The sequence below is a fragment of the Phalacrocorax aristotelis genome, chromosome 3 (assembly GCF_949628215.1).
Source record: "Phalacrocorax aristotelis chromosome 3, bGulAri2.1, whole genome shotgun sequence".
NCBI classification, from domain to species: Eukaryota; Metazoa; Chordata; class Aves; order Suliformes; family Phalacrocoracidae; genus Phalacrocorax; species Phalacrocorax aristotelis.
The window spans coordinates 45860402-45875479 of record NC_134278.1 but is presented as its reverse complement, the minus strand read 5'-3'; the positions used below and the strand labels follow the sequence as shown (position 1 = coordinate 45875479).

The 15078-nt window shown below is 37.9% G+C and overlaps 1 protein-coding gene across 8 annotated transcripts in view; it reads left to right on the top strand.

The window, feature by feature from the left end:
• The window catches only part of USP45 (ubiquitin specific peptidase 45), a 58807-nt gene extending 43931 nt beyond the window's left edge, over positions 1–14876 (top strand). For 5 of the 8 annotated variants that reach the window (XM_075087333.1, XM_075087335.1, XM_075087332.1 and 2 more), the window contains 7 exons: positions 1015–1071; positions 2420–2563; positions 5227–5896; positions 7556–7653; positions 8036–8122; positions 8571–8724; positions 9930–14876. In XM_075087333.1, the coding sequence (XP_074943434.1) occupies positions 1015–1071; positions 2420–2563; positions 5227–5896; positions 7556–7653; positions 8036–8122; positions 8571–8724; positions 9930–10063 (1344 nt within the window). In that variant the 3' untranslated portion in view covers positions 10064–14876. Of the gene's footprint in view, positions 1–1014; positions 1072–2419; positions 2564–2864; positions 3690–5226; positions 5897–7555; positions 7654–8035; positions 8123–8570; positions 8725–9929 lie in introns of those variants that run through there. The other 3 variants (XM_075087336.1, XR_012659597.1, XM_075087338.1) reach the window with 3 other exon arrangements.
• The last annotated feature ends 202 nt before the right edge of the window (positions 14877–15078 follow it).

Here is a 15078-nt window from a genome sequence, read left to right as displayed (position 1 = left end):
TCCCTTGCACAACAGGTAAAAATAAGCCTACAGTCCATACCAGATGTTGCAGGTGGAAGATAGGGTCACAAATACATGAGAAGGGCAATGATACAGTAACTGAGGGCACGACTGTCTTCAGTAACTTAGATGTACAACATGATTTTTATGGTTTTTTAAGGCCTTGTTTTTCACAGTCTCTCCAGAGGTAGGATAAGTCAGTTTTGGAAGCAATTTGAGAATGGCAAAGGAGAGAGCTTAAACACAGGCTTGGAAGGGATGGTCTAGCCATAAAGGCAGATGGGAAGTGCGGAGAGAGAATGTCTCTAGGTATGATTTGCCAGATATTTCCGGTTTCAGTTTAGACTTTATATGGCTTATAGATGGCAAAATAAAACTCCAGTAAAGAAAAGAAGGTTGGTTGTTTTTTTTTTCAGTCCTCTTTTGCCCAGTAACTGGATTTATTTTAACAATTACAAGTGTATGTTGTGGTGTGAAAATTTCTAATAAAGCTTTTGGCTGTAACCAATAAGCCTGACTTAATCTTTTCTGAGAGCATCAGGTTAGAAACTGTCATCTAACTGTCATTAACCAGTCCTTGCTGCTTAACAGTGTACGAGGTCAAATGCCAGCGCAAAAGCGTCCAGGATCAGGAAACTCTAAAAATTAGCTTTCTCCAGAACTGTACCATCTAGAAGGCCCGCATGACTTGAAAGTCTGTCTGGAGCTCAGAGAAACTGAGCACCACGCTGCTCCTAGGTCCAGTTAATGCCCAGATGAATGGCCTTGCCTTTTACATCTGTATGCTGAAATTTTGTGCAGTGTTAGAAAGAAAATTGGACCTAACTCAAAATAAATTTTTTTTTTTAAAAAAAGGAAAAATGTTTTTTGGAAGTTCTTCATTGTAGTTTGATACATCTTGTAACTAATTAGTTTTTCGTAAACTTTCTGATAATTTGATTTAAAATGGGAGCTATGTGCTCAACTCATAGATTGTTCTTTGCATTTAATGTGCATTTTCTCTTTCTCTTCAAGATTTCAACAGTAAAAGAACCTTTCATTGATCTTTCACTTCCTATAATAGAGGAGAGGGTAAGAAACAGAACATGTAATAAATAACTATTGCTTCCAGTGGATTGTTTTTTAGATATCTTTATGAAGATGGTTATATATATACACAGTTTGGATTTCAAGTCTAAAATGTATGCTTGTCCATAAATATATGTACTGTCATACTGTGTGTTCATTTTATATATATACGTATACATATGTATATAGAGAGACATTGCAATGTCATAAGTACCTATATTTTAAAATTAGTCCAAACTTTGAACAAGTGACCATTGTAATTTACAGTAATGTAGGCCTGAGATTAGTTTCATTTAGTAGTATTTTTAATATATACTTATGTGAACAGAACGATTATAGACCTTTTTTGAAGGTCCAGAAAATTCAGTTCTAGCCTATTGGTTTGCATCTAGACAACTGAGTCCCTTTGGACTGAAGTGATGAGTGTAAAAATGATAGACTCTGACTATATTTATTCTGGTGGTTTTGGCATAAGTAGTTCACAGAATGCCGCCATTAGCTGCAGAGGAAATGTGCTCCTTTGAAGGCATTTTCTCTGGTTTTGCGGGACTTAGGGTTTCATTTGAGAGCTGTGTGGGTGCGTTGGGAGTGGTTCTTCCCCCATCCCCCATATATTAATGTATATTTAAGGGAGAGTATTTAATGTAATACCTAATCCTGTATAAAATATACTTGTTTCCAAACACCAGTTTTGTTAATAATAAATTCTTCGTCTCTGTTGCTGCAGACAGTGTACATGTCTGTGGGAGTTAAAGCTTTCAGAACATTTGAGTATCTGAACCCCGGTGCTTCCTGGCTCACACGTGCAGCATGGGAACTTCATGGGTTCTGTTTGAGAGAGACGCGGTGGCTTTTAGCAGTCGCTGCACTTGAGGATGTGCATTACTTTATGGTCATCTCTTTCCTTCATAGTGTAGATATGCTGCTGCCATTAATGGGATGGCGATGCACGGCAGCTCCTTCGTCACATCATAAGGTGGTAGGCTGTGCCAGAGACTGACTTACAGGGAGCTATGTCCCCTTTGGTAAATTCACATCTCATGCAGCTACGCATGTGCTTATACAGTACTAGAACAGATTATTTGGTATGTATTCTGTACAGGAATTTTGTATCATTCCTATTTCTTGTGGACCTCAGTTGATCTTTTGAAAATGTTGACAGTGAGTTTATGATAAATAAAATCAGAAAGTAGTCTTACACCACAATTCAAGGGCCAGTTAATTGGATTTATGTAGGTTTCTATTTTCTAAAGTAAAGGAAAAAACCCACCTACGTTCATCTTTTCTGTAGGTTGCAAAAGAATACAAAATTGGCATATTTCCTTTCCTAATTTCCTGTGTAATTTCTTAGGTTGCAAAACCTGTGCCTTTGGGAAGAACAGGTAAAGGTAAAAGTGTACAAGAGGCAGATCTTGGTCAGTGTAACTGTTCTCCTATCACTACACTGAATAATCAACCCAAAACTGTCAAGAAACATGCTTTAACAAAAGATAAGGTAAGAACTTACTCACACTAACCAGTCATCTTGAGTTTATTCTGAAGTTTCTAGGGTTGCAGGGGTGGGAATTTTGACACCTATCAATGGGGGGGGGGAGTGTTGTACGCATGTAGCTGAGATAGACTTGTTTTAAAATAGTTAGGTCATTATTAGAATTGTGAGAAATTACAGTCATTGGGAACCATTTAGTTTTCAGTTACAGGGTTTCATCTGTAAGGGAAAAAAATAATCTGCCAGTTAGTTTCAGTTCATGTTGCTTTTGGTTTTGTTGACTGCTTTTCTTTTGGTGTCCTCGTAGTTTGTTTCTGGTTGCAATCACAAGAACTGTAATGCTGGCTAAGAAAGCAGGCAAGTCTGCGTTACCGCCATCCGAGGGATTAGTTGGCAGTGCGTACAACAAAAGCAGCACAACCAGCAGAGACTCTTGGAGACCGAGAGCATGGTTTCCATGATCCGCTTGGCTTTCAGCAGCCTGAGAGCTGGGGGGCTTGGTTCAGCCCGTCTCCAGTGCAGCCTCCTCATACAGTTCGTTCTGATGGTGGCAAAAGGGTTCTGCAAATATGCCAGCCTAACAGAACTGATTATTTCTATGTATTAGTGTTTGCAGATTAAAAGAAATATGTAATAATTACTATGCATGTATATTATTGTTAATGAAATGTGACAAAGGCTCTCCTTGTTGTTATTGTCATATAATGTCATGATAAGTCATATACTGTCATTATTCTTTAATAAGCCTTATCATCCATATAGACTTGTGTGACCAAGTAGAATCTTAATAATAGTGTTAATACTGATACATAAAACACAATTACTGAAATGTTTTCAAAATTAAGAAAATAAAATATAGTGTGGATTCAATAAACTAGACTACACAGACATTAGAGGAAGCAATATAGAAAATAGAGAAGCAATATGTCTGTAGAGGTAGCAATAGCTCCACTTCCAGTAAGAATGTATAAAGTGACCTATGAAGTATGTCTGTCTAATTGGTGAGGCTTTGTGATTCTCTGCTCCTCTTCCATCTTTTCAGCCATGTATTTATCATTATTTTAGACTTTTTTGGAATGATTTCCAGTGTAATATATTGGTTCTGTAGTAGAACTTCTAATGCAAACCAAACAATTGTTGAATTCACTCAGTGTTTGTTGATGTTCTGTGACTTCATCAGTTTGTAAGTTTACTTGTGAAAATGTGGGGTGTCCTGTGGGTGGTTTTGTAGGCAATGGAGTACCTGAACACTGGTTGTTAGGCATTTCTCCTGAAATGGGGAGTAAATAAAGTTTAGTGCCTGCAAGTCAGGCCTAACATTTTGGTACCCATGACCTGGAGTGGGATCCAAAACAAAACCAGACCAGAAACCCTCTCTACCAGATGAGAAGCTACCTAAAGACAGTCAGTGAGAAATAAACAGAAGGCCATGTCTAAAATTACACCTTTGCTGCAGCTTAGGCACATGATCAGGTGTGCAGAAGGGTATTTCCCTCTCAGGTTCCCTGTAATGGAAGCCATGTGTGAAAGTTAGTTTCTGTAGTTTGTTCTGTAAAAGCATTGATGTGAGCTTAACTTGTGCTGTGTGTCACATTGTGTGTTTTAAAGGTATTTTCTTATTAATGGCAGGAAGTGGAAGGTGCAAGTGCAGGGCTCCTGACACTCAGAGGGAATTTCAAGCCTTATTTTAGGAATATGCCTAGGCTATATGTTAGGAGGTCAAGAGAGTTTTAGATTCTTTTACCTCGTGTCTGAGTGAGCCCTACTAGAAGGGTCTGTGCCCTCTTGGGGACAATAAATACTCTCCTGAAACAGGTCCTAACACACTAAATACATGTGAAGAAAAAATATAACAGAATAACCATATGAACAACTGATAGGAGAAGAGAATGAGACAGAAGTAGCAAAAGGACATGTGGTAGAAACAAAGGAAAGAATGGAAAGAAGGTGCAGGCACTGATTGTTAGAGGAGAAAAGGCCTAAAACTCAAACCGTTGAAGTTAATGGAAGGATTCCCAGTGGCATCACTGGAATTTTGATCCAACTCAAATACAGGAAAATCAAAGGGAAGGAAATGTGCTCACTGCTTTTGGAAAGAGGTCAAACAAAAGAAAGAAAATAATCATAAACACTTATAAATCACTTAAACTTATGGTCGTTTTAAGTTCGGCGGTTGGGTTTTTTTTTTGTTTTGTTTCAATCTATAGCAGTAGTCTTTTGTGGCAGCACGCTTTATTTAATTCTAAGACAAATACCTACAAAGGTGGGTTGAATTTTCTTTTGGAGCTGCTCATCAGCTAAGGCCTCTGATGGGAGGCTGGGGGACTAGCTTAAACTTGAGAACCTTTTAGAAGCTTAAGTTAGATTAAGTGAATACCACTTCAGATGTGCCATCCACAGCTGTCACAAAGTGAATGTAATTAGTTGTGGGAAGTATTGATCTCTCAGTAAGTATAATGTTCTTAGCTGACTGGGGTGTAGGTTTCTAATCCTAAATTGGTTTAAAAAGATCTTAAGGAGATCAACTAGCTTGAACATGTGAGAGATGGAAAATATCAAATAATAAATTTAATTTGCTTTGAATTTGTCATGTTTCAAAAGCTATGTTAGATCATAGATCTGTTTTCTTCTCCCCTATCTTACTGAAATAATAATGCCATAACTTACAGAATCAACTGAACCAGGAGAGACGGCTTGCCAGAAAAGCTTCCTCTAATGAAGATGAAAAAAGTCCTGTTATCATGCAGGAGAAAACCAGAAAGCTTGAGCTGGAAGGTAGCTCTGGTGTCCCGTACTCCAAAGACACAACCGCTGACTCCGCTGTAAATGGAAGTCAAACGGACGGCAGCGAGAAGGAAGCCAGCCGCTCTGAAAGCAGCTTTGATGCAGACAGCGAAGCCTCGGAAAGCGAAAGTGCTTCTAAGCAAACAGCCATCAGCCCATCCAGCAACATGTCTGGTTTGCACGTCAGCCACATAAATGTTAAAATGCCACACAACAAACCAAGTGACGGCAACGATGAGATGATTTCCAGTGCCATATCCAAACTCAGCCTCTGTGGTATTATAAATGAAGATAAAAAATCGAGCCGTGGGGATCCAGCATTAGGTTTATCAAATAATTCCATGTTCTCAGTAGACAAATCCCCGCTATCCCAAAACCCTCAAAATGCTTTCCAGACGCTTTCCCAAAGCTACATAACTAGCTCAAAGGAATGCTCTGTTCAATCCTGCCTTTACCAGTTCACCTCTGTAGAGCTCCTAATGGGCAACAACAAGCTTTTATGTGAGAGCTGCACAGAGAGGATGCAGAAGTATCAGAAGAAAACCAACTCCACAGGTGAAGTGCTTCTGTCTGGACACCACAAAATTGCCTCTCAAAACCCAGGCACTTGCTGCTTTTTCATTGCTTCAGCATGGGCCTCCCCCTCGTGGCTAAATAGAAAATGTCTCCTCAAGCAGAACTTGCTTGTAACAACTTCATCCCGTGAAGGCAGCATCACTACATTTTATACTACAACTTAATCGTAGCTATTACCTTAGAATTTATTTTTCATCTTTTCTTTATTTTATCCAAGATAAGCAATTTAAAGGTGACCATAAACTGAATAGGCTCATCGTTCGATATTAATCTTTGCTGCTGTTTCTGTTCTTTACAATCCTAGAAGCTTTGAAACAAATGCTCTAGCAACTTACATACTCAGGGAAGTAATGCAATTAGCTATGTAAGAAGGGCAAAAAAAGACACTTGTAATGAAGAGGGGGAAAAAAACTTAGAAAGATTTCTAAGAATGGAGATGAGAGAGAACTTCTTGTGACAATGTTTTCCTCCATCTTTGTATAGCCCAAGCAGACTATTGGGGGTCACTGAATATGAAAAACAATTCAAATATAATGAAAAATAATTTAAATGTAATGAAAAATAAACTTTTTTAAAAGACTGGAGGGTTTTTTGGATGTATAGTAATTCAGAAGGATAAAAAAATTAAGCTCTTCTGATTAATTGTAAACAAAATATAAAGGGAGGTCTTAGAGTAACAAAAGATTGCCTGTTTCCTGTGCATTTATAAATCTCTGGAGAGATAAACAGTATTTTATAATAAATTATTTCTCATTATTGGACTGAGAGTAAGTGCTATATAAATAATATTTTGGTGCCATGGGCACAGTGAAAAATAGAAAAGGAAAGTCAGTTCACAACTAATCATTATTAATTTTCTTCCTTCTAAAACAAAAGATTTAAGAAGTTACCTACTTGTACATTAAATGCTCCTCTCTGCCTTAAATGAACTATTTTCCTTTGGATATGTGTAAAACCAGTAAATTATTCTTTTCAGCAAAAAAAATGCTGGTGGTGTGCTCCCTTTTCCTGCGTAGCTAACCACTGAGCTACTTTTGGTAGGAGCGCTGGGTTCAACTCCCTCTGTACCACAGGGGGACTGGAGTCCACATAGCCCGGTCCTGTGTGCTCAAGCCAGCAGGTGATGAGGTATCCTGAAGTAGACACTCCCCCTCCGACCTTTCTCTTAAATAAGCACAAAGTATGCAGTCATTCAGAAAGAAGGGAAGAATGGAAAATTAATCTCTTAGTGGTCAAGACATTAGTGTAAATAGAGAGACCTGTGCCTTCTGTTTCTTGTTCCAGTGATCATCCATTTATTTCAGGTGATATGGTAACAGGAAAGTTGGGTGCTGAAGTAACAGACAACGTAGGTATCTCAGTGTGCAAGCTGACCTAGACAGTGTACATGCTTCCAACTTTTGGTCTCATTTGCACAGGACGGGCTAAGATAATGCTCAGATTTGGCAGATTATTTTTATTAAAAACCAGAAAAATGAGAAAATATTTTTCTGTTACTCAAAAAAATCTCCCTTGCATTTTATATACCATGTACAAAATCACTGTTACGTAGATCTATCCTGTCAGATGTTTAAAAAATACTTAAATTCTGTGTGCCTGCCTTCACTTTACAAATTATTTTGATATTCATAAATACAGAAAAGAAGATGGAAGGTATCTATACAAATGCTCGGAAACAGCTGCTGATTTCTTCAGTTCCGGCTATTCTTATCCTCCATCTGAAAAGATTCCACCAGGTAAAAGGCCAAAACTCTCTTTGTATATTCCTCTGCCCCACTGGCTGACAAGCAGTTCTTTAAGTGTTGTCGTGCATACCGGTATTTGCTTTTTATATGGAGAACTGGTAGAACCACTATTCGAAACATGGTTTTTTGGCTGTCTAATACCTTCAGAGGGCATTTAGCCATTCAGATGTATCCAGGGAAACCTCTTGCGTGTCCATCTTGCTTATATGTAGCAGGCACTGTATTGAAAACATAACAAAGATCATTTAAATTGGTTACAATCTTATTCTTGGTTTTGGTTTACTTTAATAGTATAATAATAACACCTTAGCTATAAAAAGCCTTCCTAGTAAAAATACTTTTTTTACTGTCTTTTTTTTCTTTTCTTTTGAAGGCTGGTTTGAGTCTACGAAAAGTAAATAGGCATGTGGATTTCCCACTGGTTTTAGACTTAGCACCATTTTGTTCTGCATCTTGCAAGGTACACATTTCAAATCTCTGTTTTTGTTGTACTTCAACAGTTGTTGTCCTGAGCGCAAGTTAAACCGGACTGATGATGATGGTTTTTATTCCTTCCTTTCCTAGAGAGTGAATGTTTTCAAATAGTGTCCCAAGATCAGCATTGTAACTGATTGAAATTCCGTTCATATATCAAGACTATCACGGATGTTAACTAGTATGAGTTAGGCTATGGTGCCCTGATGGTGGTAGTGTCTCTAACAGCATTATGGACAAGTATTGCTGCTTCCATGGTAACCAAATTCAATTAATAGGCTATTGAGTATTTTTAATAGATGTATTTCACCTTGGAAATGCTGTAGATGTCTGCTTGCTTCTTTTAAAGTAATACGGCTGACAGCTAGTTAAGGTAGCTGTAAAACTCATTGTGACATAACTTATCTTTGTTTTCTGTGTTTCTGGGAGTGCAGAATGTTACGGACGGTGCAAGAGTGCTATATAGTCTGTACGGAATAGTGGAGCACAGTGGGTCAATGAGAGGTGGTCATTATGCTGCATATGTGAAAGTCAGGACACCCTCCAAGAAATTACTAGAGCACATTTCTTCCACTAAAAATGTTCTGGGTATGTACAAACAGAGCCTCCTTTCTCTGTGAGTAAAATCAAAAGCAACTACTGGCTACAGCTCCTTATCCTTAAGGGGATTTATAGCCAGTAATTGTTTTAGCTCAGAATATTCTGTTATTTTAGGGCCACATAGATAAATTCTCTTTTCTTCCTCTTACACCCAGTACATGACCTACTTCTGCATTAACCCCACACAGAGCTGAGTGAATAATGGAATTCTGGCTCAGTTATTAAACATAGAACTGATAGAACACTCTCCTCTCTTTCCTAGTCAAAATATGCCCAGATGAACAGTTGTGCTGCGTAAAATTAACTATTTGGCATATTTGGTATTTGAAAAATGTTCTAGTACAAGAGCCAAATCCATGACAACTGAAATTAAATTTTCCATATATTTGAGCATTTTACCTATGTTAGGATTGGAAATTTTTTAATGCTTAAAAATCTGGAATCCTCTGGTTTAATGTGAACAGCAAGAAACTTTTTCATGGAGGATACTAGGTTTGCTCTCGGGTTTCTGTTGGTATTTTGAGAACAGCACACTAGTTCTTATTAATATGTTCTGGATATGCAGAATGAAAGAAGATTCTAGGACAGCATCGGTTAGTGAATAATTTGCAGAGGCAAGAATGTTGAGTGTCAGAGTAAGGTAAATGTTTTTACTGTTTCCCTTCACGGGGGGAGTGAGAACCAAGCACTGTCCTGTCTGTCCTGCGTAGTATCACTTTGCATCTGAAGCTCATTTCCCAGAAGGACAATTTTTTAATATTACTTTTGAAATGGAAGTCTACCTCAGTCTTATGCTTCTCTTGCAATGATTATTACAACAGATTAGATCTTTTTGCATTCTTAATTTCACACTGGTCAGCTTTTGAAATATGATTTTTTTCTATGTCAGAACTGGTTGTGTGCTAGTATAACTTACTGTTAGAACTCAGTAAGCTGTACTTGAAATGTCTTAGGCTTTTTCCAAAAGTATGAAAAAAGCAACGGCACTGTACATTTGTAAGCATTGTCTTCCCCCAGTTTCTCTTGCAAGTACCTCTTTGACATGTAAATTTCAAACTTCAAATACTGGACTGCGTCTAATTCATGAGTAACTCTTGTGGGTTAGAAGCCTCTCTTGCTTTCTGAAATATCCACTGTATTTGTTTGATGATGATGTGAAAGACAAGAAAAAACTTTTTGTTTTTGCATTTCAGGTTTAAAAGAAGCCGTGGGAGCATCAGGAGGACAGTGGGTGTACGTTAGTGATGCCCATGTTCAGATGGTTCCAGAATCAAGAGTACTAAATGCACAAGCTTATCTACTTTTCTATGAAAGATTATCACTATAATTCTCAACAGTTTAATTTAAAAGATAGTAGTGGTTATTTACTTTATCTTATTTAAAGCTGCAGTGGTAAAAGTACCTGTAAGTACTGTGCCTTTATCTTGTAGAGAATTTATCATATATTGACCCTGAAGTTCAGTCAAGCTATTATAAATATCTGAATGGTTCTTTTAAAGTATGCACTTTGCCAAACATTTAAAATTCCTGGATTTGTTAAAATACAGTACTGTTAGAGTGCAAGACGATGTCCTATCCTACTGAGGTCTGTGGAAAGTTTGTTCTTGATTTTAGTGAAGATAAGCTTTCACCTATAGTTCTAGAGCAGTTGACAATAAAAACATTGATAGTGTTAAGTGCCTGGATTTGCTGGTGTACAGTAACAATATAAAGTATTTCAACTTTCTGTGATCCAGTCCAGAACCTTCCTGTCACTGGGTTAGATGTCAGCTGTTAAGATTTCTGCAAACAAGAACCTGTCAAATTGTGTTGCTTCCACACGTAGTGGAAGCACAGTACTTCCAGAATGGAGTAACGGCAGCTGTTTCTGGGTAATGCCGCAATGCACTTTCCTGATAGAGCTGGGAATAGATTGGGAAAAATACGGCTTCTACAAAGTGACAGTGAATCCTCAGATACCCAGTACCCTTCCAGCTGGCGCTGGTATAGCAATGTACTCCTGGTTTAATATAAATACGTACTTGGTGTGCATATACATATCCTCTGATAGAAAGATACATATATACACACACGTGCGTGTATATATATAACTAAATATATGCACACCATAAATCCATCAATGTATATTGTCATTTTACCTACTAGGAAAGAAAACTGCAAAGACTTCTGTATTTAGTAAATTTTGAACTTCGTAATTACAACAATGTACAGCATATAAGCTTGTGTATGAATATGTATGGGGCTTGAGTAACTGCGTAATTCTGTTACTTCTGGTTCTAAACATGAATTTGTTTATCTGTTCCTGAATGCTTTTCTCACAGGAGTAATAAACTATGCATTATTTTTGCACTGCGTGCGTGAGCTGGACAGTAAATGATGACTTTTGCCCTCTGATACATGTCTGGACTTCCCTGTGTCATCAGTGGAGGGCAGCGGGTGTCCTACTGGCAGAACTTGTTTCTCTATCCTGTTTGACTGCCCTGTTTTGAATTGTTACTTCTTTTGGTAATTTCTCATTTCCATCCCAGAGAGTAATAGATACATTTTAAGGTCAAAATCTGATGACTACTTTGAAGCTAGGTGGTAATTAATTTATTTAATAAGCAGTTACTTAAATACAAATTCCTTCTGTAACAGTTCCATCCTGTCCAACTTGCTCTTTGGTAGAGAAAATACTAGGTTGAGTTCTGCTTGCTGTTTTCATTCATGGACATGTTTTTTTGGTGAGAAAAACATGCTGTCCCTATTACTATCTCTATCACGTGTTGTCATTCTTACTTGCACGACTTTCCTATTCTCTAGTTCTGTTTCAGAGCTTCATCCCACCTGCCTTAACTCTTTTGCATAAGAAAATAGCAAAACCTGCCATAGTTGCATTTGCTCAAGCTGCTGAGGCGTATTTTATAGCCGCATGACTTGTATGTACTTGTGCAGGCATTGAGGATTGTTAGGCCATACAACTGATTGTCATAACAGAGTGAGCCCCTGGTCACACACCGTTTTCTTTTCCAGAGGAAAACTCCTCTGTTCAGGTCAAAATCAGGTGATGCATTTTGGCCAACGCAATAATTTTTTCCCTCTACAGATTAAAATTGGTTTAGTCTACCCAAAAGTATTAAAACTTGAAGAAACCAAGCAGTCAGCTCTAGCCATCTGTATTCCAGCTAAACACATCTTAACCTGAGTCTACACTGAGAAAGAAAGGAAAAGAGAAGTAATGTTTAGACTAGAGTTAGTTCTCCTCTACCTCATCCACCTACCCACACCTTCCCCCTGTTCGTATATAGGTGATCAAAACTGAAAGGTAGTTCTGGGCAAGAGTCACAGCAAATACCAACCAACTTTCACTTGTCTGACACAATCTTGCTTGGAGACCGCAAATGGAGCGTATTTCATCCACCTTAAAGCAGACACACTGACTAGATAAGACGCCAGAAGTTCCTAGTTTTGCTGACTTCTGTAAAACCACTGAACTTAAGTACCTATATTAATCTCCTACTCTTTAGCCTAGAACTACCTCCCTAGAGTACAAAACTAGGAAAGAAATGGAACAAGGTTCTTAAACTGTTATTTTTAATGCTGTTTTCAGGAAACTCTTGAGGTGGTCTTCACTTCTCTTTAACCGGAGTTCACACACTGTTTGGACTGCTGAAATCTTCCCAAGGGGACATACTGACTAGGATGCCATGAAAGATGCTGGCAGCATTATCTCCTCATTAACAGCCAGGGAACTTTTCCTTACTATTAAGGTATTTTGTGGAACGTGAAGAGGAAATGGCATGAAAAAAAGCCAACGGCTTTACCCGATAGAGCCATTACTGTTGCTCCTGGATGAGGCTTCCTGAGTTGAAATAAACACCAGTGTTAGCAGCAACTCCGGTACATTCTGAGTGAGGAACAGGTATGAAAATGTTACAGAAGGAAACATTCTCTAAAAATGAGGGTAACAAGTGAAGTTATGTTTTTAGAATGAAGAAATTATGACTAACGCAAGCTGTCATACACAGTTTTAAATGCAAGTCACACTTAGCGTATCCTTTAAGACAGAGGGTTTGGGGTTGGTTTTTTTTTTTTTTTTGTGGCAAAATTTGGCTCCAAAGCAAGTGAATTTACACATAAATATTCATACTGAAGACTTGTTATAGTTCCTGACCAGGAATTGCAAGAGAAGGTCAGAGCATTCCAGAAAAATGGGTGTACATCCTGTATGTGCTAGAACGTTACACATGATTCTACAGGCTATTTGCGAAGCCTAGGAACCCGTAGTTTCCTGCAACTGCCAGATGCATGCACGCTATGGAAAAGCTATGTGTTTTCAGAATTTAACTGAAGGGCTCTAAAGTTTAAGACTCTCTTTAAAATATCTTCTGTTACCTGACCAAAAATCTGTTCAGGCTTACAGCATCCACTCTTCATAGAGCTACACCGTCCCTTTGTGGTTCCCCCCCAACTCTGAGAAAGCGCAGTAGCCTGCTTCTTCCTGTGGAATAGCTTAGACATGATTCTCTCTTGGTACCACCCTTCTCACAAGGGCACCGTTTTCTTCATCAGCCCCATCTGTTCTTTGTGTTTTCAGGGTCTCCACAAGCCTCTGTGTCAATGTCTTTTTTGTCATTGATCCTTAACCATAACATAATGTTTCCCAGTCCCATCACCTGCATTCCATGAACTAGTAAAACTCTTGCTGGAAGAGCTACTGCAGCTACAGTCCTTACCTCTCCCTACCACCATGCTGTTTCTACCTACAGATTGCCATACAGGTATCTGAGAAAAGCTGTGACTCCTGAACAGCCCTCTGCTATCACAAGATGGTGCCTTTAAAACAGTGAGGAAGAAAGTAAAGTAAATAGTTCCTCACTTTTCAGTAAGTAAACCTAATTTGTGTGAAGTACTTGATTTGCATATGGGCAACTGGAACCACCTACAAAAGTTTCCCCAGAGCAGAGGCATCAGCAAAGGTGGCTGTATCAGCTATGGAGTTAGTCCAGATTTGTAATTTCCTTCTCCTCAGAAAAAAAGCCTTGTTATCTTTGGATGCATACACCATTTATGCTAGATATGGAAAAAAGCGATGGGGAGAGGATTTATCATACTAACATATCTACATCAATACATGCACAGACATAATGTTTGTATAAGTCTGTTCTCCTAAGACAGGGCTACAAATACATAGTGGTGAAGGAAAAACAAACAAACCCAAAACTTCTCTGTCCAAAATGTACACACTGTCATCATCTTTGTTTAGAAAATGGAATCCACACAGTCTGCCAAACCTTCCTTCCCTACTCCCATCTGTGCTCTCTTTGTATCAATGAAGTGCTCTTGCGTATGGATTTCAAGTGGTGGCAGGTGACAGTGGTGTATAAATTCATTAAAAGGCTGAAACGTCTTAAGTTCACCATTTGCTTCTCCTCAGACTTCTTTTTTGTAGTAACACAAACTGAATCATATAGGGACATGACATTAATGCATCTATGTTCTCAATCCATTATAAAAATCTTACTTGAACATACTGGTAGCAAACTAAGATTTGGAAAGGAACCATTTCTTGAGGAGAAACTTTAAGATGTATTAAAATGGGAACAAAGAAAGCGTTTGAATACAACTCTTATATTAGCAAAAATTGGCAAATCCAATTTTAATTAAAAAGTGGTAGCATACTTCACAAAACAGCTTCACAGCAGCCCTCATTAAACAAAAGTTTTGTATTCCTCGGTTCTCATCAGGTAGAAACTTTTTTGCTTTGCTCTGTACACATTTATGCATTTGTATAAAGATTTGTATATCTATGTGAAAGAGATGTCACTGATTTTCAGTAGAACCATTTCAGTCTATTTATTTTAGAATGGATTATTTTTGTTTCTGTATCTGTTTACCATGTATTAGGATGTAATTTTGCTAGCTGTTTTAGCTGTTTGTACCTCTCCTGTTGGTGTATAAATAAACTGCAGTAACAGTGGGAAAGTGATTATTCAAAATGGTTCAAAATCTATTTTTTTTTAAAAACTGAGAATATAAAATGTATTTTCAGACAGCAGTCTGTTAGTGCAAGTCAAAACACTTCCTTTGCACAACGTGATATAAAAAGTTCAAGTGAATTAATTTGTTATAATAAAACAATTGCAATGCATTTTAACTGCTTTAAGACTACTTGGTATACGTTCCATCTATATAAAAGTTATAAATACTTCTGTCTTCATTGATATTAGTAGAAAAACTATTTTTTAAGTGTAAAGAATGTTTCTTACATCTGTGGCAGCTTCCAGTATTTTTCTAGTACAACATACAAAGGTGCAGTACCGCTTTTAAAAGAAAATGGAAAAGCATTTATTTTGAGTAGGT